The 17,611-nt window shown below is 37.0% G+C and overlaps 1 protein-coding gene and 2 long non-coding RNA genes across 3 annotated transcripts in view; 1 reads left to right on the top strand and 2 right to left on the bottom strand.

The window, feature by feature from the left end:
* LOC309508684 overlaps positions 1-17,611 on the bottom strand; it is a 93,441-nt gene that overhangs the window by 41,747 nt on the left and 34,083 nt on the right. The window lies entirely within an intron of this gene.
* Positions 4,077-7,658, bottom strand: LOC309508195 (extracellular calcium-sensing receptor-like; the record flags this gene model as incomplete). Its single annotated transcript, XM_082182715.1, has 6 exons — positions 4,077-4,990; positions 5,078-5,201; positions 5,350-5,577; positions 5,714-6,541; positions 6,792-7,083; positions 7,435-7,658. The coding sequence occupies 6 exons, from the start codon at positions 7,656-7,658 to the stop codon at positions 4,077-4,079; spliced, it is 2,610 nt and encodes an 869-aa protein (XP_082038841.1).
* On the top strand, positions 10,973-11,646 carry LOC309508674. The gene is made up of 2 exons (XR_014209664.1): positions 10,973-11,092; positions 11,475-11,646. It is a non-coding gene; the product is annotated as an uncharacterized lncRNA (long non-coding RNA).

The following is a 17,611-nucleotide window of genomic DNA, read 5'->3' as shown; positions in this document are numbered from 1 at the left end:
TTGCCAGTTGATGTTGTGGTCACGCCAGCCTCTATGAGCGCGCTTGCCACCTGCGACGCGCCTTCATTTGAAATAACGAAATTTTGGTCGGCAGAAAAAATGGTCCAGCGAACCGTTCGGTACGTAATGCGTACCGAAAGCCTCGTACCGAACGGTTCGATACGAATACGCGTATCGTTACACCCCTAATATATATATAAATTTGTTTGTCATTTTTGTTTCTTCAAAATGACCAGATGCAGCAAGTCAACTTAAAAGTTTTGAATTTGATCTTCAAGAAAGTTGGATGGTAACGAGCGACATATGTTTGGTTGCATTTAAATTGAGCAATATTTCAAACACTGACTATCTCTGTACATCAACATCCAAAAAAAGAAAAGAAAAAAGGAATATAAATATTAAGTTTAGTTAACTTTAGTTAAGTTGGATATTTAAGTTATCTCAACAAATTTTAAGTTGTTATAACTAAATCGCAGCCACATTTTTTACAGTGTGCCTGTGTGAACATTATGTAATTACACACACACACACACACACACACACATATATATATATATATATATATAATGAAGACAGACTTCACTGTTCACACACACACACACAGTTCCATTGCAGGCTCAAGTCCCCTGTCGGATAGGAAGAAATCGCTCAGGTCCCATCTTGACATGTTTGAAAAAATCATAATAATTGTATATTCAAAGTTAGATTCTGAAAAAAGACCTTAAAAGAACATTTTGTTTGTCATTTTTGTTTCTTCAAAATGACCAGATGCAGCAAGTCAACTTAAAAGTTTTGAATTAGATCTTAAAGAAAGGTCCACTGTTGGATGGTAACGAGCGACATATGTTTGGTTGCATTTAAATTGAGCAATATTTCAAACACTGACTATCTCTGTACATCAACATCCAAAAAAAGAAAAGAAAAAAGGACATGTCTATTGATTTTATTAGAGTAGAAATTATGTTTTAATTAATAGGCAGCCAATACTATCAGTTGCATTATTAATATCTTGGTGTTCTTGACAATAAGCTTAAATAGGATATGTGGACCGATACTGTAAGTATAAAGCCACAACAGAGAATGCATTTCCTAAAGCACTAACTTTCCTGTCATGTCCACAACATAAAGCTTCTGATGTTTTATAGTGCTTTCATCAAAAGTGTTATGATATTCTGTATTATTTGTTAGTATGGAACTGTAGGTACAGAAGAAATCAGTGAGAAAATTGGTAACAATGGCAAGTAAATTGTCAGGGACTGCATAACCAAGCATAGAAAGTGTCTATGAAGAGAGAGCGTTTAATAAGAAAAATAATATAATGAATGATAAGAGGATCTTCTCGCCTCTGCTTTTGAACTGTTGCCGCCGGAATTTTTTACCCCGTTGTATAAAAACAGATTCAAATGGTATTTCCTCTAACAATTATTTTTATTTTATTTTTGATAACTGATGGTTTGGTCATTCTTTTATAATTGTATATTTCATATGTTTATCTATGCATATTGTGATCACTGATGCACTGTAAAAAAAAAAAAATAATTGCTGCGATTATTTATCACAACTTAAAATCCAACATTGGTTCAACTTTAAAAAGTATGTGTTCATGCTTGACTTAAAATATTAAGTTTAGTTAACTTTAGTTAAAGGTATAGCGGAGGATGTTTTACTTCCTGGTGGGTAGTCTAAACTATTGGTCCTCCTAATTGTCAATCATTCTGGTGAATCAATCAAACTTTTCAAAAAGTGGAGAGGGCGGGTCTTATCTAAAATTTGGAAAGATCCTCCGCTATACCTTTAAGTTGGATATTTAAGTTATCTCAACAAATTTTAAGTTGTTATAACTAAATCGCAGCCACATTTTTTACAGTGTGCCTGTGTGAACATTATGTAATTACACACACACACAAACACACACATATATATATATATATATATATATATATATATATATATATATATATATATATATATATATATATATATATATATATAATGAAGACAGACTTCACTGTTCACACACACACACACACAGTTCCATTGCAGGCTCAAGTCCCCTGTCGGATAGGAAGAAATCGCTCAGGTCCCATCTTGACATGTTTGAAAAAATCATAATAATTGTATATTCAAAGTTAGATTCTGAAAAAAGACCTTAAAAGAACATTTTGTTTGTCATTTTTGTTTCTTCAAAATGACCAGATGCAGCAAGTCAACTTAAAAGTTTTGAATTAGATCTTAAAGAAAGGTCCACTGTTGGATGGTAACGAGCGACATATGTTTGGTTGCATTTAAATTGAGCAATATTTCAAACACTGACTATCTCTGTACATCAACATCCAAAAAAAGAAAAGAAAAAAGGACATGTCTATTGATTTTATTAGAGTAGAAATTATGTTTTAATTAATAGGCAGCCAATACTATCAGTTGCATTATTAATATCTTGGTGTTCTTGACAATAAGCTTAAATAGGATATGTGGACCGATACTGTAAGTATAAAGCCACAACAGAGAATGCATTTCCTAAAGCACTAACTTTCCTGTAATGTCCACAACATAAAGCTTCTGATGTTTTATAGTGCTTTCATCAAAAGTGTTGTGATATTCTGTATTATTTGTTAGTATGGAACTGTAGGTACAGAAGAAATCAGTGAGAAAATTGGTAACAATGGCAAGTAAATTGTCAGGGACTGCATAACCAAGCATAGAAAGTGTCTATGAAGAGAGAGCGTTTAATAATGAAAAATAATATAATGAATGATAAGAGGATCTTCTCGCCTCTGCTTTTGAACTGTTGCCGCCGGAATTTTTTACCCCGTTGTATAAAAACAGATTCAAATGGTATTTCCTCAAGCAATTATTTTAATTTTATTTTTGATAACTGATGGTTTGGTCATTCTTTTATAATTGTATATTTCATATGTTTATCTATGCATTTTGTGATCACTGATGCACTGTAAAAAAAAAAAAAAAATTGCTGCGATTATTTATCACAACTTAAAATCCAACATTGTTTCAACTTTAAAAAGTATGTGTTCATGCTTGACTTAAAATATTAAGTTTAGTTAACTTTAGTTAAGTTGGATATTTAACTAAATCGCAGCCACATTTTTTACAGTGTGCCTGTGTGAACATTATGTAATTACACACACACACACACACATATATATATATATATATATATAATGAAGACAGACTTCACTGTTCACACACACACACACAGTTCCATTGCAGGCTCAAGTCCCCTGTCGGATAGGAAGAAATCGCTCAGGTCCCATCTTGACATGTTTAAAAAAATCATAATAATTGTATATTCAAAGTTAGATTCTGAAAAAAAGACCTTAAAAGAACATTTTCCTCAAGCAATAATTATTATTTATTTTTTTTGATAACTGATGGTTTGGTCATTCTTTTTTAATTGTATATATATATATATATATATATATATAGTATATATATATATTGTAATATAATATAATATAATAGATTTATTGTATATATATAAAAAAGTTACATAATGAAGACAGACTTCACTGCCAGTTCACTTCACTGTTCACACACACACAGCTCCATTGCAGGCTATAGAGTCCCCAGTTGTATAGATAGAGATCGTTCAGAGTTTCAGGTCCCCACTTGGCATGTTTTTAAAAAAATAAAAAAATGCATATTTAAAGTTATATTATGAAAAAAGACCTTAAAAGAAAATTTTGTATGTCATTTTTGTTTCTTCAAAATGGCTAGAAACACTAGTCCCCTCTTGGCCAGTGTAGAGCGATAGTCCCCTGTTAGTAATATAGACGTGTATGTGTGTGTGTGTGTGTGTGTGTGTGTGTGTGTGTGTGTGTGTGTGTGTGTGTGTGTGTGTGTGTGTGCGTGTGTGTGTGTGTGTGTGTGTGTGTGTGTGTGTGTGTGTGTGCGTGTGTGTGTCAAAAGTGTGGCTAGATAGATAGATAGATAGATAGATAGATAGATAGATAGATAATTAGATAGATAGATAGATTGATATATTGATATATTGATAGATTGATTGATTGATTGAGTCACAAATGTGGCTGTGGATGGTGGACCAAAATTATACAAAACTATAGATTTTGTGTTTCTCGTCCAATGATTGCTTTTTTAGTGTTTCTCTCTGGATGTAAAAGAATGATGTAGCACTTTGGAGCAAATATGGCCACCAGTAATCCGAAACTTGAAGACAGAATGGCAAAAATCTCCACAGCAACAGCATATTTCCCTGGTGAGCTCACATATGCTGGAACAAACGCAATCCACACAGCACAGAAGATCAACATACTGAAAGTGATGAACTTTGCTTCATTAAAATGATCTGGAAGGTTTCTCGCCAGGAAGGCTAACAGGAAACTTACTGCTGCCAACAGTCCAATGTATCCCAGCAGTAGAGAGAAACCAGCCACTGAGCCAATAGCACATTCATATACTATTTTAGAACGGATGTACTGGTTGTTTTTATGGGGTGTTGGAGAGGCAGTTGATAGCCAAACTGCACATATCATAACCTGGAGGGCTGTTAGGACCAGAACTGTGCATCGTTGTTGAACTGCTCCAAACCATTTCATCGCTCCTTTGCTCTCTGGTCGAGATGACTTGAACACGGCTATTACCACCATAGTCTTGACCAGGATGCAGGAGATGCACAGGACAAAGCTTATGCCAAACACAGCATGTCTTAACTGACATGTCCACAACTGTGGCTGACCAATGAACAGTAGCACACACAGGAAACACAGTTTGAGTGACAACAGCAGCAGGAAGCTGAGCTCTGAATTGTTGGCACGCACTATGGGAGTGTTACGGTGATGTGCAAAGATGACCATCACAAGAGCACAGAAGCAGGTGCCAAGCAGAGATGCAGTGGTCAGAGAGATGCCCAGAGGTTCCTCATAAGACAGAAATTCAACTTCTTTGGGGACACATTGATCCTTATCTGGACTGGACCAGAACTCATCTGGACACAACATGCACTCAACAGCATCTGTGGTTAAGAAAAAGACAGAATGCAAGATTTTAAAGAGAAAATAACTATCAAATTATATTCAAATTTTGCCAGCAATCTCCTCACCTGTTGCATTAGAAATCTCTCCATCGCCGCATGGCAGGCAGTCAAAACAGCAGACAGGAAGGCCCTTCTTTGTTGCTCTTCTGGTTCCTGGTGGGCAGCTCTCACTGCACAGTGACTGCGGGGGCTAAAAGAGACATCATCATGTTTGTCTTGTCCTTTACATAATGAAAAGCTTGGCTTTTCCATTTATTTATTCTCATTTGTCTTATCATAGCTTTGATTAGTATTTATACCTGCAAAAATTATGACATTTAAAATTCAAAGTTAATTACTTTTTTTGTCTCAAAGTTCCAGTAAAATGCATCCTCATCCAGTGTGAGCATCACCCCTGATGCTGCCCCTTCATTTACTACACCGACCTTGTGGAGCTTTATTGACCCATCAGAGCTCGGCTGCCAGTTCAACACATCATAGATGGCCAGAGCATCTCCATTTTTATCAAATGACACATGATCCCCAAAGCCTGTGGTGAAGTTCACTTTCTGTAGGTAGTGAACCAGCTGTACAGTTTGTAGACAGGACAGGTGTTATATGTTTATCTGAAATTTGAATTAATATAGAGCACATATTTTGCTTTTCCACAGTCAGCTCATCTATATGCCTGGAGAAAATCTGCACTATACCTGTGGTTCTTACCTGCCAGGGTTTCAGATTTGTTATGCCAGCACAACTGTTCCCACTGAATGGTCCTCTCCCCTCTTCACACTGCATCAGGTCATGAAGCGCATGTGCAAGGGCATAAACTGCTTTATACACATTATAAGATGCTCTCAACCCTGAAACATCAGTGTATGGTGAGTTTGTGGTGCTCAGATCCTCCTGTCCTGTACAGAGCTTTTTCACTTGCTCTCCTTCTGTGTTTTTACCCCCAGTTTCAAATGTGCACCCAAACAGGCTCTCCCAGAAGATCCTCACTATATTATTTCTTTGATCATTGTTAGGCCGAACACGTAACAGAAAGTCATGAAGCCCCTCAATCTCCCCACGCCTGATAGCAATGCCCAGTGTGCCCCCCAGGAAGGACAGAAAACGTGATGTGCGAAACACAGGTGAGGTGGTCCAAGCTTCACTTGCAATCCATTGCCTGCCTGTCATGTTCTGCAACACAACTTTATCCATCAAAGGTATCAGTAAGGATGAAGCAGAAAAAACAACCACCACTCTAGCTGTAGAGGTGTGAATCACTCCCATAATACGTTGAATATCTCTGGGGTTATTATCATTGGGCAGTATTTCAGAAAAAGCAACACAATGTCCAAACACCTGCATTTCCTGCTGAAAGGACTGAGCTGCGTAGATGCCATAGTCATTATCACTGTAGATGAGACCAACCCAGGTCCATCCAAAATGTCTCAAGATCTGAACCATAGCCCGCACCTGGAAGGCATCACTGGGGATTGTTCTGAAGAAAGAGGGGTACTTTTTCTTGTCGCTTAAACAGGAGCAGGTGGCATAATAGCTAACCTAATTAGAAATGAGGAGCGGAGACAAGAGACAGAGAAAGATAAACAAATCTTATCAGTTCTTAAGCCATTATGTTTATTTATTTATTAATTTATTTATTGTGAAGCAGGTTTGTTATATTTGCACACAATGTCCTGCTATTATGAATGAAAACATTACATAGAAGATAATCAAATATAATGTGTTCTTAAAGAATCATTTGGTAAGACTTTTTCTTAACGAAAAAAAAAAAAGGTTTTAAATATCATACCACTGGCAGTCGAAACAGCCCCAGGACACTGGAAATTGCAATAGAATGAGTAGAACCTGGATCACCTATGATTCCAATCACCGGTGGTGGTCCTTTGCAGTTGAGGTCAGAGACGGTTTCCTCTGTCCCACTAACCAGAGCTGTGGCACCACGAAATGCCACTCCAAGCCTTAAACAGTTGTCGTAGATCTGGTAACCAAGCGTGATGTTAGGCAGGAGGTTGGGATTGTTATTAATCTCACTGATGGCAAAAACCATTGTTAGTGCTTGCTGGAAGCTTGTCATATAGAAGCTAGAGGAGACAATTCAAAATAAATTGCCATTAACTTGGCAATTTTTAAAGTAGATAAATTAATAATAAGAGATTAACTGAATTTCATAACACAATATTTCCAAATGTATACTTTGTTAAAAAATATATATATATATATATATATATATATATATATATATATATATATGTGTGTGTGTGTGTGTGTGTGTGTGTGTGTTTTCATTCAGTGAATGATTTCAGTCCTGTAACCCGTCATGCAACATGTCATCAGTTGCCTTGACTAAATTCTCATTGACCAGTTACAGTGTATACACAGTCATAAAAATGATTGTCTTAAGTTTTCTTCAGTTGGTATAGTTTCAGACTCACAGCTCACATTGTGGTAGTTTTGGCTCTGTTCTGAAGCTCAGCTCAGGGAATACTTTGAGGTACCTCTGAACCTCAAACAGACCACCAATGAGAAGGTCTCCATCCTGGAACATCCCATTCAATGTAAAGTGTCCCTGGAGCTGACAGGTACCTGAACTGACCATCAAAGCAACACATATATATTTACAAGACAGGAGCAAACACATATATAGAATTACCCACATCTCTCTCTCCTTATCAGTCTATGTCACTCTTCACTCAGCTCACTGATTTAACATATAAGATTGTGAGTGGTAAATTTGTTTTATATAGCAGGCGGTGCCACTGGTCTCTCTGGAAATGAGGATGTCACGTTTGAAACAGCTGTTCCATGATTGGCCGGATTCTCTGCTATCACAGTATGTTTTCATTAGTCACATGTTTTCCTTTTTTCAGTTTTCCCGCCACTCATTTGTTACCATGGTCACCATCATTTTGAGTTAATATGGTTAAGCTCAATGTTGTAGTACTTGACTCCGTCTTGAGACCATATTTTAATGGTCTTAGTCTAGTCATGGACTTGTGTGCATTTTGACTTGGTATTTACTCGTACTCGAACATATTAAGATTCTGACTTATTCCCGAGTCCACTCGAGTCCAATTCAAAATATTTCATGATTATTACTGTAACCCACTCGAAAATAGCCTACTAACAGGATTATGTTATTCTAGTTTAATATCTGATTTCTTGATTACTTTTAGTTTTTTTTTCCCTGCACACCGTATTTGTCCAGTAGGTGGCAGTGGTGGCGCTGCACAGAGGGGAAACTGCTACACTGATTCTTGGAGAGAGAGGGAGTAAAATCTCTGCGTGGCAGGGGCAGCTGCCACTAGACCTGTCACTCAACCCGTCACCGCTAGGGGCAGCTGCCACTCGACCAGTCACCGTTAAATGCGCCTGCCACTCGACCCGTCACCGTTAAATGCGCCTGCCTCGGGACCAGTCACGGATATATGTGCCTGCCACGGATATATGCGCCTACCGCGGGACCCGTCATGGATATATGCGCCTGCCTCGGGACTTTACACAATATATAAGGTGTTTTTTAAACAAAATGCAGCGCCGATCCCCTGTAGCCAGCGGGAGCCAGAACGGTACACTGCACGCACAATAGGTAGGTCAATATTCACCCAATATTCAACATTAACTAAACGCTTTTCACCTGCCTTACAGCTACTACCAGGCACTCCGACTGATCAAATAGACAGTTAGACATGCATCCCGCGTTTACTTCTATTTTAATTGAGCCTACCCATTTGACAACTTACTTTATATTTTCACAACCTAGCGTCGCGCCTGCCTCAAGATCTCAATCTACCAGATCTCAATGTGATGCACATGTGCAAACAGACAGTGCAATCCTGCTCTTATTTATCTATTTGTCATTTTATCTTATATTTTATTTGCTCTTTTTGTCCATAATGGAGCGCGCGTCACGTCACCTATTAGCGTCGTGCCTGCCTCAAGATCTCTCAGTTTACACCAGAGACACTCCGATGAATACACATGTGCAAACAAACAGTGTAATCCTGTTCTTCATCTATTTGTCATCTTATCTTATATTTATTCCTCTTTTAATTTTTAATTTTTTTTAAACGTTGCGCCTGCCTCAAAATCTCTCACTTTTACTGCTTGATATACTATTACTTTTATGATGGGAAAAGCATATGAAGATTCCTCACTACATCAGTTTGTTTGTTTTATAGCTCTATCTGTTTGAAATTATTTTATTTAGTTTTTTTTTTTTTTTTTGTGCAAATTATTGATTTTATGGTAGATCATAATTATTAGGCTACTTGTGATCGATATTCTGATAAAGGTCTATGTAGAAATTACGGTTGTGTCAACCAAGTAATTAATGTAGCCTATAGCTCCCATCTATCGCATTAGATGTTTGTGTGAAAAACTGTCAAAATAACAACTGGCAAGTGCAAAATATTGCCGTGTCCTCATTAAATGATCATTAAAATGCTGTCAATTTCACACTCTAAATTCAGTATATGAGACCATTTGTGTTGGATTTGCCGTACCAGTGTTGATTTTTTAACGGCCACTGGTAGAATCATCGATTGGTAAAACCCCATGCACTAATTTCTATTTATTTAAATTTTTTAATTAAATTTTGTTCTTTGCCTGAACAAGTTTTTTTGTTTGCTTTGCAGATCTCACTGATGCAAATTCAAAGACCTCATCCTTAAATGTTGATATTCTGCAATTTTCTATAAATAAAATAGCCTATAAAACAAACAAATCAATGTATTGAGGACTCTTCGTCTGCTTTTCCCTTCAGCATGTCAATCGGAGTATCAGGCAGTAAAACAGTGGGAGATCTTGAGGCTGGCGCGACGCTTATGAGCCAACACGCACGCTCAATTATGAACAAAAAGAGCGAATAAAATGTAAGATAAGATGGCAAATAAGAGCAGGATTGCACTGTCTGTTTGCACATGTGCATCAATCGGATTGTCTGGTAGATGTAAACAGTGAGAGATCTTGAGGCGGGGGCGACGCTAAGTTGTGGCTGGCGCGACGCTGATAGGTGACGTGACGCGCTCCATTATGGACAAAAAGGGCGAATGAACTATAGATAAGATGACAAAAAGGTAAATAAGAGTAGGATTGCACTGTCTGTGTGCTCTCGTGTCGGAGTGTCAGGTAGATATAGCCTAAACAGTGAGAGATCTTGTGGCAGGTGCGACGCTTGGTGAGAACCACGAGACGCGCTCAATTACGGGCAAAAAAGAGCGAATAAAATATAAGATAAGATGAGAAATAGGTAAATAAGAGCAGGATTGCACTGTTTGTGTGCTCTCGTGTATCAATCGGAGTGTCTGGTAGATGTAAACAGTGAGAGATCTTGTGGCAGGTGTGACGCTATGGATGGCGCGATGCTTAAGAGCCACGAGACGCGCTCCATTACGGGCAAAAAGAGCGAATAAAATATAAGATAAGATGAGAAATAGGTAAATAAGAGCAGGATTGCACTGTCTGTGTGCTCTTGTGTATCAATCGGAGTGTCTGGCAGATGTAAACAGTGAGAGATCTTGTGGCAGGTGCGACGCTATAGTGGTTGGGGGAGTAAGAGCCTCGAGACGCGCTACATTACGGGCAAAAAGAGCGAATAAAATATAAGATAAGATGAGAAATGGGTAAATAAGAGCAGGATTGTACTGTCTGTGTGTCTGGTAGATGAAAACAGTGCAGATCTTGTGGCAGGTGCGACTCTTAGGTGCTGAGACTGGTTATCTGTGACTGATCGAGTGGCAGGCGCATATATCCGTGACTGGTCCCAAGGCAGGCACATTTAACGGTGACGGGTCGAGTGGCAGCTGCCCCTAGCGGTGACGGGTTGAGTGACAGGTCTAGATGCAGCTGCCCCTGCCACGCAGAGATTTTACCCCTACTGCTTGGAGAAGAAGACAGAAATCGCGAACAGCAGAACGATAGTGAGCTGAAGCCCTATTTAGATTTTCCACACTGAGAAATAAAGTTAAAAAATAACATTTAAGAGCTAGTTAAAAGGTTTTTTCTCACCAAACCTACTTCTAAGGCAGGAATAACAGAGCAAAGGGTCGAAATTACGACAAGGAGTTTACCTACTTGTATGATTTTTCTCCGGTGAGTGTTTTACACGTGTTTGTCATTTGTGTTACTAGCAGACATGGCGTGATAGATGTGATTAATGAGTTAAGCACGTAAAAGTTATCTTTATTTTTCTATTTTGCTGTAACATTGTGTGAAAATGTACTGATGAGATATGTACTGCATAAGCTAAAAAAACAATCGGAGTTGAACATGAGTTTAATGATTTGAAGTGCTATTTCATGCTATGTTGAAGCCACGTTACTACGTGATATGCTAGTGCTTGAGTTTCATGTATGTAGTGAATGTATAGATTGAAAATAAGAATTTAAGCTACTACAGTTCATGAATATGAGTTATATTTACAGATCTGGTAAAATTTATCGAGAGAGTAATTGAATGTTGACCTCCTATGCAGGTTGTTTTTTTTTGGATGCACGATTTGAGAGGGAGTTCCAATGGAAAAATTCACCATCGGACACGCGAGGCAGAAGAGCAGAGGGCGCGAATGATCATCTTGCCTGCAACACAAACTGCTTCTACTCACCATTCCTTCATTGTATCGTACAGATAAGCGCAAGATCACACCACACTTTAAAAAAAAACATACTACCCGGGTAGATGGACTTTGGTTTATTATTTTGAGGTTATTTCATCAGAGCTCTGAGGTCATTTTATTTCATATTTTCCCAACTTGTGAGAAAAAGAGAAATACTGATTTTCACAACTAAAAGGACATTACAAAGAAAAGATAAACAAGGTCATACTGGTTGATATTTGATGTTCAATAAATGCCGGCTATATGTTCTGAGTAAACTATTTTGGTACTTTCATTTGTTTACTCCTTTTGTGAAAAGTTCCTTAGAAAGGCAGCTCTTCACTCTACATTATAATAAGTGCCCCTTACATTACTGTATGTTAATATTTCTTTAAATTTATGTTTGATTGACACGTCCAATGATTGGTGATTTTCTTGTGCGCAACTGTGCATTACTTGAGATTAACCTTAGTGCAAAGGCAGCAGGACTCAGGTCAGGATGTCATGTGGAGCCTCTAGATCAACTATGTGTTGAAAATGTTTGCTACATCATCTATTATTCAGTTTGCTTATACCCAGCAAGCAATTTTGCGTTTAAAAGATGTCTAATAGCCATCCAAACACAGCCCTGACGTCTAGGCTAAAACAAGGCTAATTTTGGGCTGTCAGTGAAAATTTAATAGACGTCTAAACGTATAGCCCAAGAATAGACTAGACGTCAATTAGACCGCTATTGAACGACTATGTCTAATAGACAGTGAATATTAGTCTAGGCTAAAACAAGGCTAAATTTGGGCTGTCAGTGAAAATTTAATAGACGTCTAAACGTAGCCCAAGAATAGACTAGTCATCAAATAGACAGCAAATTAATTACTACATATAATAGACAACAAAATACAACTTAAGGATTCTGTTTACTCAAATATAACACACATACATGACAATCCATCCAAAAATCAATAAATATAAAACTTTTATTAAGAACAATATAAAAATTAACAACTTAAAATAACAACAAATGAAAAAATATACAATTATGACACTTATTAATTATACAATTACAATTATGAAAATAAAATATTATAAATACAATAAAAATATATAAAGATTATAATAAAAAATATAGGAAATTAACTTAAGATAATGAAAATATAAAGAATGACAAAATAAAATATTTTAAACAACAAGTATAGCTAGGTATAACTTACATAACTGTAAAATTTGGGTTATTTATTCTCTTAACTCTCAACAGTGAATAAATTAATAATTGGTTTTATTTCTAGACCCCCCACCCCCTGCTCTCCCTGGTGCTTGTTTGAAATGCTATCCAATTGCATTTCTCAAGTCGAACCCTTTTGCCGCCGGGAAGTTGGTCATCACGGCATCTGCCCAAAACACTCGGCCTCTCAGTCGATGCCATTCAACACAAGTAGTTGAGATCCATAACTGTTGAATATGATAATTAAAAAATTACATCATAATTTAATGTGCATCACTGTTACCGCACAAGACATGTTTGACTACTAACATCATGATCTGAAATTAAAATATATTGTAGATTTCTAATTAACATGATGGTAAAAACAATTTTTTGTTTTATTTCATTTTAGTTTTTTTCCCTAAATTTTAAGGCATTTATCACTAACCCATTTATGTCTAATGTACATGTAAGTATACTTAAACACGTCACATCGTTTAGCTATCATGTTGCATTAGAACAACGAGATAGGCAATTTGGAAAGCTGCATTACTTTATGTGAGTAATGTGCTGCCTGTAAATTTAAGTGTTATGTTCTGTATATTTATTGTTATGCTTAGTTGACTGTATGCTGGAAAATTTGCAAGAAACAGTGTCTTTAAAACCAAGAAAGTGGATCGCATCTCTCCAGTTCTGAGGTCTTTACGCCGGCTTCTTGTCTGTAAAATAATTGATTTCAAAATGCTCATGTTGGTTTAAGCACTGAATGGTTTAGGACAAAAGTACATTTCTGATCTCCTGCTTGTCTGCATCTTAACTTATTTAATCTTATCTTCTGCTTGTCTGCATCTTAACTTATTTAATCTTAACTTTAAATAAGTTTTATTGGAGATATATGCACCATATATCTGGAACAAACTCCAAGAAAACTTATTTAAAGTTAAGGCTAACCTTAAGCTTAGTTTTGTTTGCCACTACCTTTTATTAATTGGAAAAATTATTAATTTCTTACACTGCACTGTAACTTTTACTATTCGGTTTTACTTGTTTTTGTTTAAGTATTTTAAAGTGTTTTTAATTGTTTTCTTATATGTGACCCTGGATCACAAAACCAGTCTTATGTTGCACAGGTATATTTGTGGCAATAGCCAACAAAACATTGTATGGGTCAAAATTATAGATTTTTCTTTTATGCCAAAAATCATTAGGATATTAAGTAAAGATCTTGTTCCATGAAGATATTTTGTAAATTTCCCACCTTAAATATATAAAATGAAAGGATGCAGCACTATCGCCAATAGAAATGGACAACTTTAAAGGCGATTTTCTCAGTATTTCGATATTTCTGTACCCTCAGATTCCAGATTTTCAAATAGTTGTATCTCGGCCAAATATTGTCCTATCCTAACAAACCATACATCAATGGAAAGATTATGTATTCAGCTTTCAGATGATGTATAAATCTAAATTTTAAGAAAATTACCCATAAGACTGGTTTTGTGGTCCAGGGTCACATATTGTATTTTTATATTGCCTTGCTGTTGAAATGTGCTATACAAATAATCTTGCCAAGTTAAAAAAGTCCTATTTTCATATCATAATGATCTAAAGAAAAGAGTAAACGATATTTGTGGCTTTCATAATACGTATAATAGGCTGCACATGTTTCATGTTTACCCCTTTGAATTCAGATAATTCGAATTTAAGGGCACAAGGAAACGGGTTACAGTTCACTGTACACTGTTACCCGCAAAAATGTCACAATTCCAACAACAACAAATCATTTAGATAAAACAATTAGCACATCAAAAACACAGATACTTACAAGACAAAAGTAGGAATGTCTTTTACCTGTTCTCTTCGACCGACAGATAAGTGAATGCATAGAGGGTTTGCACCTACGTCACGATTTGGTCAGTTACCCGGATGTGCGGCCATATTGGAGGTACTCGGATGTAAACAACGGCATGGATTGCACTGTTTATGTACTACTGAACACATTGTTACACTAATTTATAATGTCTAAACCACGGAAAAAACACATGGAAGCTGCAAAATCATATAGAGAAGGACTTAGTAAGCAGGAAAGAGTGCGAAATGTTGACAAACTTAAGTTAATATGTGGTAAAGATCCGAACAAGCTAGCTTCTCTAGTCCTACTGCAATTCTTCCTTCTATTTCTAATCCCGACATTGGCTACATTCAGATTATCAGTCCAAAAAAAGCACATGAAATCCATTTCAAGCTACATTCATATGTGGTTTGAAATCCTATTCAAATCACATATCAGGAAATCCACTTCAGTCTGAACGCTCTGATCGGATTTCGCGTGGTTTATGTGACTTTCTCACGCCACGTAAAATGTAAACATCAGACGTTGTTATAGGGAACATGCTGAAAGTCGCTGCTGAAACAAGGCTGTGTTGTTGCAAAGTGCCGGACGAGCAGAAAATTATTATTTTTGAAACGTATTTTGAAACCGGCGCGGAAAAAGAGTTGTGCATACCAGCCTCCTACAGTTCTGCAGCAGGCTCAAGACGCAGTAGTCTAGCACGGTGGCTACACATTTCCATGATGTAAAAATTTAATAAGACAACTTTTCTATTGCAAATGCAAACCCCTCCATCAACACAACATCATTGCCGTATTGTCAAAGAGTTGCGTGGACACACAAATCGGATCTGAATAGTTGCGATACACAGTGTGGACATCATTTTAGATCATATTCCAATTGGATACAAAGATAATCGGATTTGGACTGACAGTGTGAATGTAGCCATAGTGAACTACTTTACGTCAACATTTTAGCCATAGTCAACGATTTATTTACACATGTGGCTGATGCTGTGCCTCTCTCAACCACAAACGCCAACTTTCATCAGTTTTTTGCACTCTTCTCTTTAACTTTCGGCAGTCTATAGAACTTGAAATGTTTTTTCTCGGTGCGACCAATTAGTACAGACCAAAACACGACCATTTTTTAGCAGCAATAATCAGCCAAATTTGCAAGACCGTTCAGTTCAGTGGCATTGTTATGTTCAGAGCCTCCAAAATGGCCGACTTCCGGATTGATGACGTGTAGTGAAAACCCTCTATTGCTCTGTCTCGTTTAAAATGTTTCAAAATGGTGGAAATGTTTATCGCGCGATCGCGAGAACAGTGATCTCTAGCCTACTAATTATGAAGTCTCGCATTGCCAGTAGCCATGTCTCAGTAGGGCTGTTGCCATCTAGCGGTTGAGAAATGTAATTGCATTTTAATTTAATTTAAAATTAAAGACATTCAAATAATATCGTAGATTGTGTATGAATGTTATGTGTGACAGCAAACATGAAGCTGTGTGGGCGAAAAACTATTTTGGCTATAGCCTACTAATCGCTGGTCTAAATCAGGGCTATTCAGAGCTAAATCTACAGATCGACCATGTCATGAAATGACACTTGCACCTTGTAGATATTATTACCAATGCGAACATAATGGGATATCAACCATCTCATGCGCTGCCTGGCCAAAAAAACTACAATTAATCAGTTTTGACTATAAGTGGGCTACAAATAGCCAGTCTGACTACGAGCTAAATCGTGGCTACTCACAGCCTGAACATGTCAAAGAAATGAAACCAAACACCTTGTTATCACAGTTGACTGTGCCTACATGATGGAATATCATACATTTCGCAAGTTATTTTGCAAAAAATGACATGTAACCAGATTCACTGTTATTTTGGCTAAAAGTGGGTTGCACATAGCCGGACTATATCAGGTCTATATTTAACCGAGACGGTGAAATGACGGATATTGCTTGCTGGGTAAGAGCCACAAAGAGTTCATATGCAGTAAGACTCTAAAAAAGAAACATTCTGCGACATGTAAATTCTGCGGTACATCAATTACCGAAGCAAAGAGAACAACTTCCAATTTTCATCGACGTGGAGCAAAAGCACAAAGAAAGGTAAGATTAAGGACTCATAATTTCTGTATATGCATAAAATTTCAACATTTTGACAGCTAATGCTTAGTTAGTTCGGTGTAGAAGTCTGCAAGGGACTACTTTTTTCATCCCGTGCTCCCGCCAGGTTCTCTCCCACACCTGTGACCCACCCGCTCTCACATCTATTTTATTCTGTGTCCACCTGCCATCCGCCTGTAGTGATCCCGCTTTCCAGAAAGTCACATACTACATTTGTCTCAACTGTGTTATTTTAATATTTACTGTTTACAACGTAGGACAAAAGTGTCACAGAGAAAACCAAATCTCGTTGAATTAAATAATAAAATGAATACAGATACGATGATGACAACTGATGACTCATGTGCATGCCCTCCATAACTAAAACGTTATTCAGATTGAGTTCTAATGTTGTTTGTGGATTTTCCTCAGTTCTATTGTGTCATATGGGCTTATTAGCTTAACCCTCTGGGGCCTAAGGTGTTTTGGGGGTCCTTGAGATGTTTTGACATGCCCTGACATTTGTGCTTTTTTTCAGTTGCTTATAAACATATTAATGTCAAAGGTATAATTACACTCTATTTAGCACAAACAGGGCTACCATAATATGTGAGCAACATGTATGTACATGTCTGTATTTTTGAGAAAATAATGTTTATGCATGGTTTTTGAAAAAACTAAAAATGAAAGTTTCTGAAATAAGGCCACAAAACACATACTAAATATGTGTCCACAAGACTTCTGAATAATGCATTTTGTCGCCTAGAGTTTTTTCTTCAAAATGATCTGACAATCATCCTGCCTAATCATTCACATAAAACAATACATTGATTTAAATTTTGTAAGACACTTTTTGTTTGGAAAGGTAAAC

Source organism: Leuciscus leuciscus (genome assembly GCF_965113295.1).
Source record: "Leuciscus leuciscus genome assembly, chromosome: 10".
Classification (NCBI taxonomy): domain Eukaryota; kingdom Metazoa; phylum Chordata; class Actinopteri; order Cypriniformes; family Leuciscidae; genus Leuciscus; species Leuciscus leuciscus.
This window is presented reverse-complemented; position numbering and strand designations above follow the sequence as displayed.